General features: G+C 36.5%; 1 protein-coding gene across 3 annotated transcripts in view; it reads left to right on the forward strand.

Moving 5' to 3' along the window:
* NECAB1 (N-terminal EF-hand calcium binding protein 1) overlaps window positions 1–22,504 on the forward strand; it is a 171,525-nt gene that overhangs the window by 72,614 nt on the left and 76,407 nt on the right. For all 3 annotated transcript variants that reach the window (XM_014853407.3, XM_044744097.2, XM_070481329.1), the window contains exon 5: window positions 13,444–13,541. In XM_014853407.3, coding sequence (XP_014708893.2) covers window positions 13,444–13,541 — 98 coding nt within the window. The remainder of the gene's footprint in view (window positions 1–13,443; window positions 13,542–22,504) is intronic.

Below are 22,504 nucleotides of genomic sequence, written 5' to 3' on the forward strand. Positions count from 1 at the left end.
AGATCTCAAGGGATTACTTTATCAGTGAGTTTTACTCAAGTGTATATTTCACTGTGGAAAGAGTTGGGCCTCATTAATTTGTTAATGGAAAGAGAATTGTTATTGAAATGGGTACGCAGTTTCAGGAAAGCAAATTCTTCACCAGTTTAAATATATTTTTAAATTGATGTTTAATAAAACTTCATTATTCTCTTCAAATATATTGTGCAAATCCTTTTGTTACTGTTTTGCAAAGCTGACCACTTGACGTTTAGAAACAACTTTGTCCCATACCTGCCCTAAACTATTCTGGAATTTTAAATGTCACTTGCAAAACAAGTGATTCAATGGAGAGAGAGAAATCTTTATAAATTCCTAATTTAATGACCTCTTCATTTATTTTCTTTATCTTTGTGGTTGAAGACAAAAGTCACAGGCTAGAAAGGTAGAAAGGCAAATATTTTTGAGATTTATTCTTTGTAATGAAAAAGTTATAGAGCATTGTAAGACTATTCAATTTGAAACAGCCGTATTTCTCTGAAAACTGGAAAGTTTCAAGTTGTATCTTTTAAGATAAATGTATAAGGTAACACCTTTGTCCAAGTTTGATCTTATTGTCTAGGCTACTTAAAATAAATTTGATGGTTAGAGGTGAGTTTCTTTGAAACTCCTAATTGAAGCAACAAGCACTTCCTGAATATCTTATAAATCTTACAAATGTGAAGTTTACCAAAACCGTCAAAAGGGTGATTTTACAATAGTCAAGAGTGATCATCTTACGTTTCATCAAAATGGTAGTGCAACACCAAGAGATGTCATGCCAGGACAAAATATCAGAATACAGGATTTTAAGACAGTAACTCTAAACAAAACAAATATGATAATCACCAACCATAAACTTTCAAATTTTCCAGTGATCATAAAAAGCTGTTTCCTCTCCCCGCATAGTGTCTATCTCATATTCAGTGAGAAGAATCCAACTGAAAAGCAAGATACATTTATACAGAAATAAAGTTTTTTGGTACCAAATCAGGTCATGCTTTTGTTAGTTATGAAACGCTAGCAGCGAAAAACAGGAAACATCCTGACATGCTTTCATGTGCAATCAGACCATGACCCATCCACATGGGTATTAAACTGTGCCAAGTAGGCCAAAGGGCCCACGTGGACCAAAGGCCACCAGGCTTTAGGATGATTAGCAGTCACTATAAAGGTCAGGTTGTGGTCCATTCTCCTGTGCAGACAGTCCCTGCCAGAGGAGAGATGAAATAGAGAACTGGGAAGACTATATTGATAATTTCATGAGCATGGGAGCACATTTGCCTTAAATGTGTGGAGGTGTTGGGGCAAAGTAATCATTTCCTCACATCATTCAGATAATTTTTTTTGTTTTCTAGTTAACATTGCCTGGATAGACAAGGCTCATGAAAAAGCAAACTGTTATAAGAACTTTTAAGATAACGTTTAGTGGTTCTTCTTTATTTGCTGTGTTACTTACCTATTGACATTAAGGAGTATTACATGATCCTCTATCTTTGTACGATAGTATGTTATCTCCACAAAAAATGTTTTTAGTTTGTCTTCTATAATAGTAGAACTAGATTAGGAACCTACTCTGCATTTATTGAAAAAGCTTTGGCTATAATTTTTTCCCATAGTGTTAGTTGGGGAACTAGAATATGAGTTTTTTTGGGGGGGGGGTTTGATGGTTAGCATTTTTTAGAAATAAAGTTTTTTTAATTGAGGTATGTACATTTTTTTGAGGTAACAGTGGTTTATAACATTATATAAGTTTTCAGGTGTTTATCATTATATTTCGACTTCTGTATACACTACATCGTGTTCACCACCGAAAGTCTAGTTGCCATCCATCACCATACAATGTGCCCCTTTACCCCTTTTGCCCGCCCTAAACCCCTCTTCCCCTCTGGTAACCACCAATCTGTTCTTTACCTATTTGTTTGTCTGTTTGTTGTTGTTTTATCTTCCACTGTATGAGTGAAATCATACAGTATTTCTCTATCTCCGTATGATTTATTTTGCTTAGTGTAATACCATCAGGGTCCATCCATGTTGTTGCAAATGGCAAGACTTCATCTTTTTTATGGCTGGGTAGTATTCCATTGTATAGATGCACTACATCTTCTTTATCCATTTATCTGTCAATGGGCTCTTAGGTTGTTTCCGAATCTTGACTATTATAAATAATGCTACAAGGAACATAGGAGTGTATATAAATTTTAAAATTAGTGTTTTTGTGTTCTTTGGATAAATAGCCAGAAATGGAATAGCTGGGTCATATGATAGTTCTATCTTAAATTTTTTGAGTACCCTCCATACTGTTTTCCATAGTGGCTGCATCAATTTACTTTCCCACCAGCAATGTATGAGGGTTCCCTATTCTCAACATCCTCTCTAACTTGTTATTTCTTGTCTTTTTAAGAGGAGCCATTCTGACGGGTGACGATACCTCATTCTGACGTGAGGTGATATCTCATTGTGGTTTTCATTTGCATTTCCCTAAAAATGCATCTTTTCACATATCTGTTGGCCATCTGTGTATCTTCTCTGGAAACATGTCTGTTCAGCTCCTCCATTTTTTAATCGGGCTGTTTTTCTTGTTGAGTTGTATGAGTCCTTTATATATTTTGGATATTAACCCCTTATTGAATATATGAATTGTAAATGTCTTCTCACAGTCAGTAGGTTGTCTTTTCATTTTGTTGATGGTTTCTTTTCCCATGAAGGAGCTTTTTAGTTTGATATAGTCCCATTTGTTTATTTTTTTCTTTTGTTTCCCTTCTCTGAGGAGACATATTCAAAAAGATACTGCTAAGGCTGATGTCAAAGAGCATACTGCCAATGTTTTCCTCTAGGAGTTTTATGGTTTCACATCTTACATTTAAGTCTTTAATCTATTTTTAGTTAATTTTTGTGTATGGTATAAGGTAATAGTCTACCTTCTTTCTTTCACATGTGGCTCTTCAGTTTTCCTAACACCCTTTATTGAAGAGACTTTCCCCATTGTACGTTCTTGCCTCCATTGTCAAAAATTAGCTGTCATAAATGTGTTGATTTATTTCTGGGCTCTCAGTTCTGTTCCAGTGATCTCTGTGTGTTTTTTCTGCATGCACCAAACTGTTTTGATTACTATAGGTTTGTAGTATATTTTGAGATCAGGGTGTGTGATACTTCCAGCTTTGTTCTTTTTTCTCAGGATTCCTTTGTCTATTTGGGGTCTTTTCTTGTTCCATATAGATTTTAGGATTCTTTGTTCTCTTTCCATGAGAAGCGTTCTTGGGATTTTGATGGGGGTTGCATTGAATCTGTAGATTGCTTTAGTTAACATGGACATTTTAACTATGTTTATTCTTCCAGTCCATGGGCATGGAATATCTTTCCATTTCTTTGTGTCATCTTCAGTTTCTTTCAATAATGTCTTATAGTTTTCAGTGTACAAGTCTTTCACCTCCCTGGTTAAATTTATTCCTAGGCATTTCTTTTCTTTTTATTGTGATTGTAAATGGGATTGTATTGATTTCTCTTTCTGCTAGTTCATTGTTAGTGTATAGAAATGCAACTCGTTTTTGTAGGTTGATTTTGTACCCTGCAACTTTACTGTATTTGTTAATTATTTCTAATAGTTTTTTGGTGGTTTATTTAGAGTTTTCTATATATAAAATCATATCATCTGCAAATAGTGAAAGTTTTACTTCTTTTCCAATTTGGATACCTTTTATTTGTTTTTCTTGCATAATTGCTCTGACTAGGACTTCCAATACTATGTTGAATAAAAGTGGTGAAAATGGGCATCCTTGTCTTGTTCCTGTTCTTAGAGGAATAGCTTTGTTTTTCACCACTGAGTATGATGTTAGCTGTGGGTTTGTCGTATGTGTCCTTTATTATGTTGAGGCACTTTCCTTCTGTAACCATTTTATATAGAGTTTTTATCATAAATGGATGTTGAATCTTGTCAAATGCTTTCTTTGCATCTATTGAGAAGATCATGTGACTTTTAGTCCTCATTTTGTTAATGTGGTGTATCACATTGATTGATCTGCAGATGTTGAACATCCCTGCATCCCAGAAATAAATCACACTTCATCGTGGTGTATGAGCCTTTTAGTGTATTGTTGTATTTGATTTGCTAATATTTTGTTGAGGATTTTTGCATCTATGTTCATCAGTGATATTGGCCTGTAATTTTTCTTTTTATCTGTCACTGTATGATTTCAGGATCAGGGTAATGTTAACCTCATAAAATGAGCTAGGAAGCATCCCCATGTCTTCAGTTTTTTTGAAGAATTTGAGAAGGATAGGTATTAAATCTTTGAATGTTTGCTAAAATTCACAGAGAAGGTTTACAGTCCTGAACTTTTATTTTTTGGGAGGTTTTTGATTACTATTTCAATCTTTTTATTGTGATTGGTCTATTCAGATTCTCTATTTCCTATTGATTGAGTTTTGGGAGTTTATACAATTCTAAGAATTTATCAATTTCTTCTAGGTTCTCCGATTTGTTGGTATATACTTTTTCATAGTTTTCTCTTATAATCCTTTATTTCTGTGGTCTCCTTTGTAATTGCTCCTCTTTTCATTTCTGATTTTACTTATTTGAGCCTCCTCTTATTTTCTTAGTGAGTCCAGCTAAGGGTTTGTCAATTTTGTTTATCTTTTCAAAAAACCGGGTCTTAGTTTCATTGATCCTTTCTGTTGTCTTTTTAGTCTCTATTTCTAATTTGCACTCTGATTTTTATTTCCCTCCTCTGACTGATTTTTGGCTTCATTTGTTCTTTTCTAGTTATTTTAGGTGTGGTGTTAGATTGAGATTTTTCTTGTTTTTTGAGCTAGGCCTCAAAAAAATGTTTCCCTCTTAGTACCACTTTTGCTGCATCTCATAACTTTTGGTATGTTGTGTTTTCATTTTCATTTGTCTCCAGGTACTTTTTTAATTTCTCCTTTGATTTATTCATTGATCCAATAGTTGTTCAGTAGTATATTGTTTAGTCTCCACATATTTGTGACTTTTCCAGCTTTCTTCTTGTAGTTGATTTCTGGTTTCATACCGTTGTGGTCAGAAAAGATGCTTGATATGATTTAAATCTTCTTAAGTTGATTGAGACTTGTTTTCATTCCCAACATGTGGTCTATCTTTGAGAATGTTCCATGTGCATTTGAGAAGAATATGTATTTGGGTGGAATGTTCTATATATATCTATTAGGTCCATCTGGTATAATGTTTCATTTAAGGCCAATGTTTCTGTTGACCTTCTGTCTGGATCAATCTATCCGTTGATGTAAGTGGAGTATTAAAGTCCTCTACTATTATGGTGTTGCTGTCAATTTCTCCCTTTAGGTCAGTTAATAATTGCTTTATTTACTTTGTTGTTCCTATGTCAGGTACATATATATTAATAAATGTTATGCCTTTTTGGTGGAATGTCCCTTTTATCATTACATAATGACTATCTTTGTCTCTTGTTGTCTTTTTTGGCTTGAAGTCTATTTTGTCTGACATAAATATTGCTACACCTGTTTTCTTTTGTTTGCCATTTGCTTTGAGTATCGTCTTCCATCCCTTCACCTTGAGCCTATGTTTGTCTTTAGAGCTGAGATGTATTTCCTGGAGGCAGCATATTGCTGGGTCTTGTTTCTTAATCCATCTAGCCACTCGGTGTCTTTTGATGGATAAATTCAGTCCATTTGCGTTTATAGTGATTATTGATATATGAGAGCTTAATACTGCAATTTTATCTTATGTTTTCTGGTTGTTCTATATTTCCATTGTTTCTTTTTCCTTGTGTTTTCTATCTGCCATTTGCGTTTGGTTTACTGTGATGTGTTTCTCAGTTTCCTCTTTATGTTTTGTGTCTCTGCTGTGAATTTTTGTTTTGTGGTTACCATGAGGTTTGTATAAAAGGTCTCATAGATAAGATAGTCCTTTTTCTGCTGATAGCATCTTATCTTCATATTCCTTTGCAAATTCCATCCTTTTCCTCTTCCCTTTTCATGTTTTTGTTGTTACAAATTATCCATTTTTTTCTTGTGAGTTTGCGATCAAGTTAAAGTGGTTATAGTATTTTTAATGCTTCTTTTCCCTTTAACCTTTATGTTATAATAGAATGTTCGCTAACCTATTCGAATATAGCATTGCAATTTTCTGATTCTGTCTATTTATCATCTTGCTCAAAGCTTTATATACTTTTGCTTTTTTGTTTCAGGTAGGAGAGCTCCTGTCAACATTTCTTTAAGGCAGGTTCTAATGGCAATGAACTACGTCAGCTTTTTTTTGTCTGGGAAAGCCTTTATTTCTCCTTCATATCTGAAGGATAACTTTGCTAGATAGAGTATTCTTGCTTGACACTTTTTATCTTTCAATGTTTTGAATATATCCTTCCACTCTCTCCTGGCCTCTAGATTTTCTGCCGAGACATCTGCTCATAGCCTAATGGAGGTTTTCTTCTAGGTTATTGTGGGATTCTTTTCTCCTTGGCAGCCTTTAATATTTGTTCTTTGTCATTGACTTTGTACAGTTTTATTATCATGTATCTTGAAGAAGGCCTTTTTGCATTGAGGTAACTGGCTGTTTTATTAGCTTCATGGATTTGTATATCCATTCTTTCCACCAACTTGGGAAGGCCTCATCTATTATTTCTATAAATAAGCTCTCTGCCCCCTTCTCTCTTTCTCCTCCCTGCCCCTTTCTGGAATACCCATTATCAAAATGTTGCCCTTTCTAAAGTAGTCAGATAATTCTTGTAGAATTTCTGCATTTTTTTAAAAAAACAACAAACCTTAATTCTCTCTCCTCTTCTACCTGCATCATTTGTCAGTTTCTATCTTCAAGCTCACTAATTCTCTCTTCCATATAATCTGCTCTATTTCCAGTGCTTTCTAATGCATTATTCATCTCATTTATTGAGTTCTTTAGCTCCAGAAAGTTTGTTTGGTTCTTTAGAGTTTCAATCTCTTTGGTAATGTATTCCTTCTGTTCATTGATTTTATTCCTGAGCTCACTGAACTTTATTTCTGAGTTTTCTTGTGGCTCATTGAGTTTCCTTATGACAGCTGTTTTTGAATTCTTTATCAATTAAATCACATCTCCCATGACTTTATTTGGTTTCTGGAGAATTATTGTTTTCCTTTTTGTGATGCTGTGTTACCATGGCTTTTTGTGGTGCTTGGTGAGTTATTCCTTGTCTGGTGCATTTGTTGTAGCCAGCGCTTTTCTTATTTAGGTATAGCTTTGTTTTTATTCCAACTATTCAACCAATTGGAAGTTAGAGGCCCTCTTTGTTTTTCAGTAGGTAGTGCTATAGTGCTAATTTTTGGTTTCTCTTACCTGAGCTACCTCTGGCTATATTTGAAAATCTGCACATTCCACTCCCCATTGCCTCTGTTTGGGGTGTCACTGGTACTGTTGTCATCATTACCTGCACCTCTGGGGATCACTGATGCCTTGCTGTTGCTGGTATTGCTGTGGTCACTGGCTTTGCTGCTGAGGGTACAGCAATGGCTGATGCCTCTCCTGCATCCCAGATCACCTGGGTCAGAAGCTCTGCCTCTGTCAGTGGGACAGGGGGAGTGGGGAAACTTGGTTCACAGGGCACCACCTCTGCTGTTGTTTGATACTTTGTGGTTGCAGGTGCCTCTGCAATTGAGATTTTGGAGTTCTGTGTGCACCTTGGCTGCTGCTACCAGGTTTTGAGCCACAGCCAGGGGCCTGGAATCAGAGGCTTCCACCTATGCTGCTGCTTCACTCTCCGTGGCCACCGGTGCAGCCACAACTGGCTGACTGGCCAGAGTTGCATGTACACCTCTGCTACCACCTACTGGATTCTCTGCGGCTGGGGATGAGTGGCACAGGTGCCATGGCCAGGGGTCCAGGGTCCTGGGCCATTGCCTCTGCTGTTCCCCTCTTTTGCCTCCTCTCTATGCGCTAATCCACTCACCTCCATATGTACCAATATGTGGATCTCTTTGGCATCCTGTGTGTTGGACAAAGTAGCTTTTGTTGGGTTATGGTTTTTACTCACTGTAGATTGAAAGAGAGAGACAAAGGGATCCTCTCACACCACCATGGTGATGACATCCAGTATTTGGGGTTTTAATTCAACAAAATTACTCTATATTTTTAAACCAAGTGATTGTATTCCCAATCATGTGTTATAATCCTTCCCCTCTGTTCAAGAATATGCATTTTAGTTTCCAGAGTATAGTTTCATTTCTCATTATTTTGTGAACATAAAGTAAATATTTAAGTTGGATTCTAATCAAAACCAAATGCTTCAGTGCTAGTAAGTGAAATATGTCAACTCACACCCCACACAAATTTCCTCTTGTGCGTGGGAGGGGCAGCACTTGATTGGCATGGAAAACAGATTTCCATGCTCTTTTGCAGAGCTAATTAAAACGTCCAGGTATCTAAAACTTCCATTCTGCTGGTTTTACTTATTTTGTTAATTTACTAAATTATGGACCCTAGAACTCACAATCTATTAGAAATGAAGTATTTATTTTTTAAATGTATTTTTAATTTTAGTTAAATATTACTTTCTTGATTTTTTAAAATTTAACAATATTGAATTAGGTATATAAAACAAAATGTCAAAGTCTCTCACTCTTTTTTCTATGATGCTGATCTCCACTGCTAACTACTTGGAACGTATCCTTCCAGACAATTTTATGCATATATTGACATTGATATATACACATAAATATTTTTTCAACAGTGAGATCATACTATATGATCAATGCAACTGCATACTGTTCTACTTCATTTTATTTAAAAAGGCTCCACAGTGCCCCATTTATGTTAATTTTTTCTATCAAGTTCCTTTAATGGATTTTCAGGTTGTTTCCAACTTTCCTCTGGGACAATCATCATTGAAGTAAATGCTGTCATTTGTACTATCTTCACTCTCCTGTCCGAGTAGTTCTTTATAGCAGATTCCTAGAAGTGTAATTACTTAGTAAGAAGTTCTTCCAATGTGCACACCCACCAGTAGTGTATAGGCATGCCATGATTATTCACTCTTCACATAATTGTGAAGGCCTTTCTAAATAGCATCTTTAGGTCTTTATCTTTCCTATTAGTCAATACATAACTCAATTTTGTTTAGGTAATTATACTTGAACTTAACACTGAGTCTTTGATTTTCTGTTTGTGCCATCTTCTAGCTGTGATCTAAAATCTGCCAGGAGCAAAATTATTACTTTCCTGATCCTAACGAGTTTACAAATGTTTTTATAACCTCACTCATTTTTACTGAACTCTTTTACAAATGTTGAACTTAGTAGCTAAGTATTTTGAGATATGTATAGAGGAGTGAAGAATAATGGCAATGAAAGTTCACATAGCTAGAGTGCTTGATCTCAAAGCTTCACAAGCAAGGTTGGATATATTCAATAATCTAACTTCTCATCTAGTTAGTTGTTACCTACCAAATATTAAACTATTTTAAAAGTTAGATAAAGTCTATACATAAGATGTATAAAAACTGAGGGTTTAGGAAACTCCCATTAAAAAACCTATAAGCTTCATATTAAAGGTTCCTTTAAGTAGTTGTGCCCAGAGCACCCTTAGTCAGATTGCAGAGGAGCACCAGTTTGCATTGCCAGAGCCTGGGTACTGCTGAGGGTCCTGTGCCTGCCAAGTCTGGGTACTAGAAAGTCAGAAGTCTCTACTCCTCTTCCAGGCTGTTAGAGCCATGGCTACCTGGCACATTTATAAAATCAACAAAAAGGAGTTGTATACAGTTTGAGTGAAACTGGTTTGCAACCCTTCAAAGTAACCCATATTCTTTTCTCTCTCTCTTTTTGTTTTTTGGTGAGGAAGATTGGCTCTGAGCCAACATCTGTTCCAATCTTTCTCTATTTTTTGTGTGTGGGATGCCACAACAGCATGGCTTGATGAGTGATGTGTAGGTTCACGCTTGGGATCCAAACCCATGAACCCCAGGACACTGAAGTGGGCCACGTGACCTTAACCACTATAGCGCTGGGCTGGCCCCAAAGTAATCCATATTTTGAAATAACCAACTGACTTCCCTATTCAAAGCACAGGTTCTCTTTCTCTCTCTCTCTCTCTCCCCCCTCAGTTATTTTCTTTCCTATCTACTTTACTGCTTGAGAAGCTATAGCAAGGCGTATACTGTGGGATCCATCTAAACTCATGAGAATGCTTTGTGAAACCAGTTTCCAGTTTGGCCTTTGTGACAACTGTGAGTCCTCTGGTTCTGACTTGGAAATCTCAGGCCAGTCCTGAAAACTCAGCAACTTGGGGGAATGAGATGCAGAATAGAAAAAACTCTGTAATTTGGCCATGAAGCACCATCAATTAAATACAGTAGCAAAGGGAGAAACAAACTTTTATTAGTAAGCATTTTTTAAAAGATGTTGCATTGAAAATCCACAAGGAGATAATTTGCTTTCTGACAGATAACTTGTTTAATACATCTGTTTATACATCATGCTCTACTCTTTCATTATAAGCAGTGTTCAGACTCTTCTTACTTCTCAAAGATTCTACACTTAAACTGATCAGGATTGGTTCCCACACATTTCCATATGTGCAATACAGCTCTATTTCACTCTTGCCCATGGAACCCACATGCAGGATTCAATAAAAGCAGGTCTTTTCTCCAGGACCTTCTAGTTTACCAAAGAATGGGTTTTAGAGAACAAATATTTGTTCTGAATCTTTCTTTCTCTCTAATGCTATAACTTAGGGACAAACACATTTGCCCAGCTCACAGTGACACCCTGGTTCAAATAAGGAACATGAGCCACAATAACAGGAATAAAATATTAGTCTAAGCTCAGCCACTTCCAAAGCCATCACTGACCCTCCTTTCCTGCATTGGGGTATGAAGATAATATTGCTGGCGTTTCAGGCTCCTGCCAACTTCTACCTTATAACTTGGTATCACTGGTCCGTGGTCCTTGTTCTGTGACGAAATCACTCCTGGCAATTGATGCTATCCTTATCTCTCCTGATGATGTGCCACCAACATTCCCCAAACCTTCCACAGTGTATCCAGGATAATCTTCTTAATAGAAAAATTTGAGGATGTCACTCTCCTTTTCAGAATTGTTCCATGGCTTCCCATTGCCCATATTGGTTCTTGTGTTTAATCTGCATCATAATCTCCTAGCCAGCCTGTTTTAGAAAGTAAAATAAGATTATTCCTGGTCTTCAACCCAAAGATTCTGATTTAGTAGATGAGACCTTATTAATAATTTTCATTTCTAAAAGATATTCTAGAGCAGTGCTTCTCAAACTTAGTTGTGCCTACAAATTGTGCCCCTAATCACCTGGGGTCTTATTAAAATGCAGATTCTGACTCAGTAGTTCTGAGGTGGGCTTAAGATGTGGTATTCTGACAAGATCCCAGGTGATGCTGATACTGCTGGTCCACAGACCACAGTTTGAGCAGTGAGGATCCCGAGAATTCTCTTGAGAATCTGATGCAGACGGTCAAAAACATTGACCTAGACTTGAGGGTAAAATTTAGAGCACCTAGCAAGGAATATTTCCAACACATCTAACTTCCTCTTTCATCACTGATTTTTCAGCATCCTGCTTCCTTGCTGCCTTTTCTCCTTAAATATCTCCCACTTCTGTCCTTTATCTCTTAGCAATGCCGCACGACACAGACTCCTGCATACATGACAAGACATCACCTGCTTCCGTGCTTTGTTCACCCTCCCTCTGATTATCCAGCAGGTTCAATTAAAGATAACTTTTATTCTCTCCAGGGGCCTTCACTGATTAAACCAATATCTTTTCTATGAATGAAATATTTATTTTCAAAAGATAGTTTTCCTTTTTGTTTAATTTTTATAGCTCTGCTTTTGTAGCACCAAATTCTTTTGTTTTAACTTTATATATTTCTGCCTGCTTGCATTTAAATCCCCATTACAATCTTCCTTGAGTCTTTGTATATATTTAAAAAAATGTGCTAACAATTTCACCATTTGCATTTTTCTTTACACTTTTTGCTGTTTCAACTTAGTGTGGACTCTATTCTGATAATGGTTATGTTTCCAATTTAAGAATAGTCTATAGCCACATTACCTGCTTGCTGATTCACGAAGAGTTTTATCCACAGGGACTTCATTTATTACAAATGATTGCTTGGACTAGGTCAGACATCTTTGTCAACACTATCAGAAAGTCAACTTCCTAACCAGGAATTAAAATGCTACTTTGCAACATTTCTCCTTTCTTATCTTCTGAATAATCCCTTCCTAAAAGAACCTTTATATGCAATGATTTGCACCACACTGTTTTTTTTTTAAGGAATACATAATCAGTAATGCATTTTCTTTTTTGTCAAAAACATGTCATGCGTACACAGACTATATTTTGACAACCATAATTTAAAATTGATTTATCGCTTACCTGTGTTGTTTTCCTTCTTCTCAGAAGAAGTCTGCACATTTACTAATAAATTAGCCAATGATATTTTCGATTTGTTATTAATCTCAGTGTCAACAAATAATTTCATCTGCAGTATTAAGTTAATCAAGGAAGTTTCCCTCAAACATGCTGAAATTTATCCCAGTGATGTCAAATGGCTTATATGTGATTATATTTACCATTCAATTTAATTCCATAAATACTTAAGGCACATTAAAGAGAGTCAATAATAAACTACAGTTCATCCAAAGATGAGTTCACAGGAAAGGTGAGGACTATTGATTTTCTAGTAACCGAAAGTTCTTGGTCTCTTCAATATATGTCTTTCTATGAATTTTTGTTGAACTAGATCTGTCATTTCAGAAATATCTTGATTTCTGTAAGTAAAAATACGAGTTCTCATTTATCTCTCTCTTATATTTCATCTTACCACCTTGGGATCAGTTCATATTCCATACTCTTAAATTTAATTGTAACATCCAATGTATTACTTATTCCTGCCAACTGAAAAATGTGTTAAACTTGCCTTTTTCTCTGCCCAAATTGTTGAAAAACATTAAATCATGACAGGAATAGTTACATAGAAGGTGCCATAGAAGACCTCCCTTGTGTACTGTAGCGTTACTAATTCTTAACTTTGAAGAGAGCTTATCTTCCTGAAATGTCTCCCTGAAGAAACAATAAAATATAACTTGTCTTTTTCTAAAATTACTATCCTGGTAAGAGCTATAATGATATGCTATTGAGAACAATTTTTTATTGAAATAGTCTTGTCCATAGATGCAGATTCATTTTTTTCTTTTATTGTAGGAAAGAACATTTCCTTAAGAATAATGGTAAACATCCAGGTTTTATTTCTTTTTTTTAATGAAATGAATATATTGGCATCTTAGTCTCTTTGAAAACCTTCCATTTTTCATTGATAGCTTACACTTTGTTTTACTCATTTATGGAGTAAACCAGCAGTTGATTTTTTTTTTTGCTTTGTTTTATGATTACTTAAATGCAAACGAATTTATTTCAATATTTTCACTTTTCAGAATATTTTTCTCAGCACTTGGGTGAGTATGAGAATGTGCTCGCGGCACTTGAAGACCTAAATCTTTCCATCCTGAAGGCAATGGGCAAAACAAAAAAAGTAAGGAAATGTTGATGTTTATTTTCTGTAAAAATCTCTTTTTTGAAAAAATTTTTCTTGAAAGTCATACATCTTTCTAATGTATCATAAAAGTATCCATTTGTTTTTATCACTGATAATTTATTTTTCTTGATATTAAGTGAGCTATTCTATTCATTCACAACATAATTACAAAATGCTTACTAGGTGCCAGATACTGTGCTTCATGATGAGAATACAAAGAGCTGTTCAAGCAGCTCTTATTTTGGTGGGGAGATAATGGTGTAAACAAGCAATTGCAATGTAGCATGGCAGGGAGAAGCACAGGATCAAACAGCTAATTCATACTGGAGGAAATGGCACTTGAGCAATTAGAGATAAAGAAAATAGTTATAACCAGGCAAAAGACACCTAGGCACATGGAGCAGCATGTGCAAAAGCCCTGTGTCAGGAGGATGCAGGGCATTGATGGAAATAAAGGTGGTCAATAAGACTAAAGTCCAGAAAACCCAAGAGTGGCATGGTGTGAGATGAGACTGGTGTGATAGGGAGGGGCTATACCTTTCACAATGTTGTTGGCATACCTAAGAATCTAGGCCTATATCTTAAATGCAAATAAAACAGCCACTATTTTAAGCAGAGATGTGAAAGCACATGCAGTCTTTTGAAAAGACCCTACAAGAATTAGCTTAGGATTAGAGTGGGGAATGTGGGGCAATAGAATCAGGAAGGGGAATCAAATTGGAGGTTGGTGTCAAGATGGTGGTGGAACCAGACTCTGAACTCACCTCCTCCCATAGACACAACAAATTTACGACTACTCTTGGAACAATTACCCCTGAAAGAGAATTGAAAACTGGATAAAAAGAACCTCTGCAACAAGGGACAGTCCTGATTGAGGTGGAAGAGGCAGAAATTCCTTTCTAGAGAGAAAAAAAGCCACCTTCTAGCCACAGTGCTTCAAGGCTGGCTGGGAGCCATCTTAAGATATGCAGCCTTCCCTGGAGGAGTGGGGAACCTGAATGGGGATGTATTACCACTATAAGCATCTTTTGGACTCAGCACAAGCAAGATGAATGTCATAATATCTGGCTTTGATGGTTATTAGAAATGATGGGGAATACCCCCAGAAAAGCTATCAGACATGAGGGGAAAAAAGCCAACTCTTAAAGGGCCCACGCAGAAATTCACATGTTTCAGAAAGCAACCCAAAATCACCAGAAAGAAATGTACACATTCCTTTGGTGAAAAGAGACTCACCTGATATGTTCTGGGTGCATCTTGGTGAGAGATGAGACCTCTCTAGGGATTGAAACATTGGCAGCAGCCATTATTATGACCTAGTACAGGTATGCTGACACAGACACTGGCAGATGCCATTGCAGTTCTTCCCCTGGCCTGCAACAGGAATGTACCATTAGACCTTGCAGCCAACTGTGTTGGGGCTCGCCAAGCCCGATAAAGTGACTGAAGGGTCCAAGGCAGCCACAAGCAGCTGAGCACTACAACCAGCTAGTAAGGGGGACAGCCTAGCCTCCCTGGGCACCTGTAGCAAGAGCAACTCTGCCACAACAGAAGGACATACATAACCAAACAGGGGTCATTCCTGGAAGATTTGGAGCTGGTGATGAGAGGGAAGCACACTGCTGGGCCTTATAAGGCATCTGTTACATAAGGCCACCTCTCCAAGATCAGGAGACACAGCTGACTCACCTAATACATAGAAATAAGCACAGAGAAAGAAGCAAAATGAGGAGGCAAAAGAATACATTCCAAGTAAGGGAACAGGACAAAAACCCCAGAAAGAGAGCTAAATGAAACAGAAATAAACAATCTACCTGACAAAGAGTCATAAGGATGCTCACTGATGTTGGGAGAAGAATGGATGAACTCAGTGAGAACACCAACAAAGAACTGGAAAATATAAAAAAGAACCAATCGGAAATGAAGAATACAATACTGGAAATGAAAAATTCACTAGAGGGACTCAATAGCAGAGTAGGTGATACAGAAGAACGGATCAGCAAGCTGGAGGATAGATGAAAGACTAGAGGAAATCACCCAAGCTGAACAGATAAAAAAGAATTGAAAAGAATGAGAACAGTCTAAGGGACGTCTGGGACAACATCAAGTGCACTAACATTCCCATATGATAGGTGTCCTGGAAGGAGAGAGACAAAGGGACAGAGAATCTATTTGAAGAAATAATAGAAGAAAAGTTTCCTAACCTAAAGAAGGAAATAGAAATCCAGGGAAAGGAAGCATAAACAGCATCAAACAAGATAAACCCAAAGAGGTCCGCACCAAGACACATTGTAATTTAATTGTCAAGAATTAAAGATAAAGAGAGAATTCTAAAAGTCACAAGAGAAAGGCAAAAGTGACATACGAAGGAAACCCCATAAAGCTATCAGCTGACTTCTGAGCAGAAACCTTACAGGTTAGAAAGGCATGGCATGATGTATTTAAAGTACTGAAAAGAGAAAACCTTAGTCAAGAATACTCTACTCAGCAAGGTTATCATTCAGAATGGAGGAGGGATAAATAGTTTCCCAGAGAAGCAAAAATTAAAGATGTTTAACACCAAGAAACCAGTCTTAGAAGAAATGCTAAAGGGATTTATTTAAGTAAGAAAGAGAAGACCACAAATAGGAATAAGAAAATTCTAAAAAAAAAAAGGCAATAAAATCACTGGTAAAGGCAAAAATACAGTAAATGTGGCAAATCAAGCACCTATGAAAATAATATGAAGGTCAAATGACAAAACAGGCAAAATTACCTATTTCTATGACAAGAGGGTAACGTATACACACATACAGACACGCAAAGAGGTTAGATATGGTATCAGAGACATAAACTGTGGGAGGAGGGGAGTAAGAGAATAGAGCTTTTAGAAGAGGTTGAACTAAAGAGCCTATCAACTTAATATAGATTGCTATATATGTAGGTTATTATAAATGAACCGCATCATAATCACAAACCAGAAACCTGTAATCAATACACAAAAAATTAAGAGAAAGAAACACAAACATAATACTAAAGATAGCCACCAAACCACAAGGGAAGAGAGCAAGAGAAGAAGGGAACTAAGAATAAGTACTAAAACACCCAGAAAAAAAGTAACAAAATGGCAATAAGTACTTACTTATCAATAGCTACTTTAAATGTCAGTGAACTAAATGCTTCAATCAAAAGGCATAGGGTGGCCAATTGGATAAAAATAAAACAGACCCATATATAAGCTGCATACAAGAGACACACTTCAGATCTCAACACACTCGCAAACTGAAAGTGAAAGGATGGAAAAAGATAATTCATGTAAATGGAAAAAGAAAAGAAAGCTGGGTAGCAGTACTTATGTCAGACAAAATAGACTTTAAAACAAAAACAGTAGCAAGACACAAAGAAGGGCACTACATAATTTTAAACGGAACAATTCAACAAGAGGATATAACACTTGTAAATATCTATGCACCCAAAATAGAAGCACCTAAATATATAAAGCAATTATTAACAGACATAAAAGGGGAAATAGACAGTAACCCAATAATAGTGGAAGACTTTAACATTCCACTTAAGCCAATGGATAGATCCTCCATACAGAAGATCAATAAAGAAACATTGGCCTTAAATGACCCATTAGACCAATGCACTTAGTAGATATATAAAGACCGTTCCATCCAAAAACCATGGGATACACATTCTTTTCAAATGCACATGGGACATTCTCCAGGATTGTTCACATATTAGGCCATAAAAAAGTCTAAATAAATTTAAGAAGATCGAAATAATGCCAAGCATCTTTTCTGACTACAAAGGTCTGAAACTGGAAATCAACTACAGGAAGAAAATCAGAAAAGCCACAAATATGTGGAGATTAAACAAAATGCTACTGAACAACAATTGGGTCAATGAGAAATCAAAATAGAAATAAAAAAATACCTCGAGACAGGTAAAAATGAAAATACAACATACAAAAATCTATGGGATACAGCAAAAGAGATTCTAAGAGGAAAGTTTATAGCAATACAGGCTTACCTCAACAAACAAGAAAATGTCTAATAAACAACTAACTGTGCACTTAAAGGAAGTGGAAAGAGAAGAAAAAAGAAAGCCTAAAATCAGTAGAAGGAAGGAAATAATAAAAATCAGAGCAGAAATAAATGCAATAGAGACTAAAAAAAAATAGAAAAAAATCAATGAAACCAAGAGCCAGTTCTTTGAAAAGATAAACAAAATTGATGAACCGTTATCTAGACACACCAAGAAAAAAGGAAGGAAAGCTCAAATAAATAAAATCAGAAAAGAAAGAGGAGAAATTACAATGGTCACCTCAGAAGTACAAACAATTATAAGAGAATACTCTGAAAAGCTATACACCAACAAATTGGATCATCTCTCAGAGACAGATAAATTGTTAGTATTGTACAACTTTCCAAAACTGAATCAAGAAGAAATACAGAATTTGAATAGACCAATCACCAGTAAGGAGATCGAAACAGCAATCAAAAACCTCCCCAAAAATAAAAGTCCAGCACCAGATGGCTTCCCTGGTGAATTCCACCAAACATTCAAAGAAGACTTAATACCTATCCTTCTCAAACTTTTCCAAGAAATGGAAGAGGAGGGGAAACTTCCTAACTCATTCTACAAAGCCAACATTACACTGATACCAAAACCAAACAAGGACAACACAAAAAAAGAAAAATACAGGCCCAGATCCTTGATGACCATCCATGCAAAAATCCTCAACAAAGTGCTAGCAAATCGAATACAACAATACATTAAAAAGACTGTACACCATGATCAAGTGGAATTTATTCCAGGGATGCAGGGATGGTTCAACACCTGCAAATCAATCAATGTGATACACCATATTAACAAAATGAAGAATAAAAATCATATGATCATCTCAAAAGATGCAGAGAAAGCATTTGAGAAGATACAGCATCTATTTACGATAAAAACTCTAAATAAAATGGTTATGGAAGGAAAGTGCCTCAACGTAATAAAGGCTATAAATGACAAACCCACAGCTAATATCATTCTCAGTGGAGGAAAACTGAACAGGAACTAGACAGGGATGCCCACTGTCACCACTCTTATTTAACCTAGTATTGAAAGTCCTAGCCAGAGCAATCAGGCAAGATAAAGAAATAGAAGGGATCCAAATTGGAAAAGAAGAAGTGAAATTGTCACTATTTGCAGATGACATAATTTTATATATAGAAAACCCTAAACAATCCACCAAAAAACTTTTAGAAATAATAAATGAGTATGGTAAAGTTTCAGGTTACAAAATCAAAATACAAAAATCAGTTGTGTTTCTATACACTAACAACGAAGTAGCAGAAAGAGACATTAAGAATACAAACCCGTTTACAATTGCACAAAAAAGAATAAAATGCCTAGGAATAAACTTATCCAAAGAAGTGAAAGATCTGTACACTGAAAACTATAAAACATTGTTGAAAGAAATTGAAGCAGATGCAAAAGAATTGAAAGATTCCGTGCTCTTGGATTGGAAGAATTAACATAGTTAAAATGTCCATACTTCCTAAAGCAATCTGCAGATTCAATGCAATCCCTAACAAAGTTCCAACAACATTTTTCACAGAAATAGAACAAAGAATCCTAAAATTTATATTGAACAAGAAAAGACCTCAAATAGCCCAACCAGTCCTGAGGAGAAAGAAACAAAGCTGGAGGTATCACGCGCCCTGATTTCAAAATGTACTACAAAGTTATAGTAACATAATCAGCATGGTACTGGCACAAAAACAGATGCACAGATCAGTGGAACAGAATCGAAAGTGCATAAATAAACCCACACATCTCCAGACAAGTAATTTTTAATAAGGGAGCCAAGAACATACAATGGAGAAAGGAAAGTCTCTTCAGTAAATGGTGGTGGCAAAACTGGACAGCCACATACAAAAAAATGAGACTAGACCACTATCTCACGCCATACACAAAAATTAACTCAAAATGGATTAAAGACTTGAATGTAAGACCTGGAACCATTAAACTTCTAGAAGAAAACATAAGCAGTACTCACTTCGACATTGGTCTTAGCAACATATTTTGAAGTACCCTGTGTGACCAGGCAAGGAAAACAATAGAAAAAATAAACAAGTGGGACTAAATCAAACCAAAAAGCTTCTGCACAGCAAAGGGGACCATCAGCAAAACCAAAAGACAACCTAACAATTGGGAGAAGATATTTGCAAGCTATATATCCGATAAGGGGTTAATATCTAAAATATATAAAGAACTCTTACATCTCAACAAAAAAACCCTAACAACCCTATTAAAAATGGGTAAAACATCTGAACAGACATTTCTCTACAGAAAATATGCAGATGGCCAATGTGCACATGAAAAGATGTTTAACATCATTAACTATCAGGGAAATGCAAATCAAAAGTACAATGAGATATCACCTCACTCCCACCAGGAAGGCTATAATTAACAGGACAGGAAGCAACAAGTGTTGGAGAGGATGTAGAGACAAGGGAGTTCTCATACACTGCTCGTGGGAGTACAGACTGGTGCAGCCACTATGGAAAACAGTATGGAGATTCCTCAAAAAATTAAGAATAGAGCTATCATACGAGCCAGCTATTCCACTGCTGGGTATGTATCCAATGAACATGAAAACACGAATGCATAAAGATAGACACACCCCTGTATTCATTGAAGCATTATTCACAATAGCCTAGACTTGGAAGCAACCTAAATGCCCATCAAGGAATGAATAGATAAACAAGACATTGTATTTATACCCAATGGAATACTACTCAGCCATAAGAAATGAAGAAATCTGGCCATTTGTGACAGCATGGATGGAACTTGAGGGTATTATGCTAAGCAAAATAAGTCAGAGGGAGAAAGTCAAATACCGTATGATCTCAGTCATAAATAGAAGAAATAATAACAAACACATAGAGACAGAGATTGGATGGGTGGTTACTAGAGGGGAAGTGGAGAGGGAGGAGGGTGAAAGGGGTGATTAGACAAATGTGTGTGGTGATGGGTTGTAATTCGTCTTTGGGCAGTAAACATGATGTAATGTACACAGTAGTCAAAATATTATGATGTACACCTGAAATTTATATAATGTTATCAACCAATGTTACTGCAATATAAAAAACCTTAAAAATTAAAAAGAAGAAAGAAAGGATCAGTAAGATGAGTGAGGAGGCTAGTTCACTAATCCAGGTGAGAGATGTTGGTAGTTTGGAGGTATTGACAGAAGATACAGAGAAAAGTAAATGGATTGCACAAACATTTGAGATTGTATCACTAGAACTTGGAAAAAGATTGAATATGGGGGATGGGAGAAAAGATTGTCCAGGATGAACCCTAGTTTTTGGCTTGTTTACCTGGGTAGTGGCCCTACCTAGACAGAGAATGCTGAAAGAGGACCAGATTTGAGCAGGTAAGATCATAATTTCTTTTTTAGGCATATTGAATCTAAGCTGCCCTTATGACATCTAAAGAAAGTCAAATAAGCCATTGGGTGCATAGATCTCGATCTGAAGATCTGAAGATCTGAAGTCTAGACTGGAGATTAAAATTTGTGAATTGTCAGCACTTGGGCAAAGAATTTTAATGACATCATCTGGAGAGAGAATATAAAGTAATAAGCAGAGGAGACCTAGCACTGAGTAGAAACTTCAACTTTTGATGGTGAGTGAAAGAGAATGAACCAGCAAGAAAGTCTGAGGAGTGGACAGAACCATGGGAGAAAAGCCAGGAAGGTGTAGTGTCCAGAAGTTGAATAAGAGAGTATTTCATGATGCAAGTAGAAAATAATATGGACTGCTATAGAGAGGTCAAGAAAGATGATAATTAAATTTTCCATTGTCAATAAGTAAAAAAAAGACATTTTAGCATATGTCAACACAAATAATCCATTACCAAGCCATAAAGCAAAATTTGGGAGAGTTTATTATGAGCCAACCCTGAGGACCATATAGCCTGGGAGAATCCTTTCATAAAGCAAGGGAACTCTCCAAAGTGGGGTGTACAGAGTGGTTGTATACTGTCAAAAAGCATGAATCACATATGATAGGAATGTCCCTTTTACAATAGTCAGAAGATTGCTTCGCCAGCACAGCAATTCAGTAAACATAGCAGGTTGGTGGTCAGAAGGTGGGTGGCCATAAGGTGAGAGCAACAGGTCAGCAATTAATCCTTGGTTAGGGAGAGATGCTTATCCTTAAAAAATTGCTGATGTGGGGGAAGTTACATCCTTATCTTTAAGGGCATTGTTCTTGTCTTTGGCACATATTGAAATATTTAAAGCAGCTATACAATGCATGCTCAACAGGCCCCATCAGGCCCTTTTGGAAAAACAAGGTCAGGCCAGATTAGTTTTAACCCAAATAGCTTCCTCATCTACTCCAATATACCCTAGTGGTTGTCATTTCTTTAGCACATATAAGGTACATAACCAGAAATAAAAAATTTTTAAAGCATATATGGAATTTCTGGATAAAGACAGCAGATTTATACATACAAGGAATTCTGCTTGCTCCTGAAGCCCCATCCAAAAGACTGAAATAAGATTTTTTTAATGGGGAAGTTTATAGCAACAAAATTTGGAAACCCAAAAGCACAGGGACAACAATCAGGTAGCTGACAGCAGACCTCAGGTATTTGACTGCTTGGCCTGTAGAGGGAAAAGCAGAAAGCCACCAGCTTCATTTGTAGAAAGGCTCAGGAATTGGTGGCACTAGTTGCTACTGGAAGAGGAGGAGGATGGTAGGGCTAAAACAGGGTGCCCTGTTGGAAATCTGAGAAGGGAGCAGTTAGATCTCCAGATCTCCTGCCTTTCTCTACCCAGCGAAGCAATTGCCTCTTTATCAACCCAGGAAGAAAAAACAGACTTGTTCTCTGAAAAGGTAAAAGAGAGCATCTCTGCCCGGAGGTGGTATCATCCACAGTTGAGGGATTCAGTAAAGGTTTACATATTAAAT

The sequence above is a fragment of the Equus asinus genome, chromosome 12, assembly GCF_041296235.1.
Source record: "Equus asinus isolate D_3611 breed Donkey chromosome 12, EquAss-T2T_v2, whole genome shotgun sequence".
Lineage (NCBI taxonomy): Eukaryota > Metazoa > Chordata > Mammalia > Perissodactyla > Equidae > Equus > Equus asinus.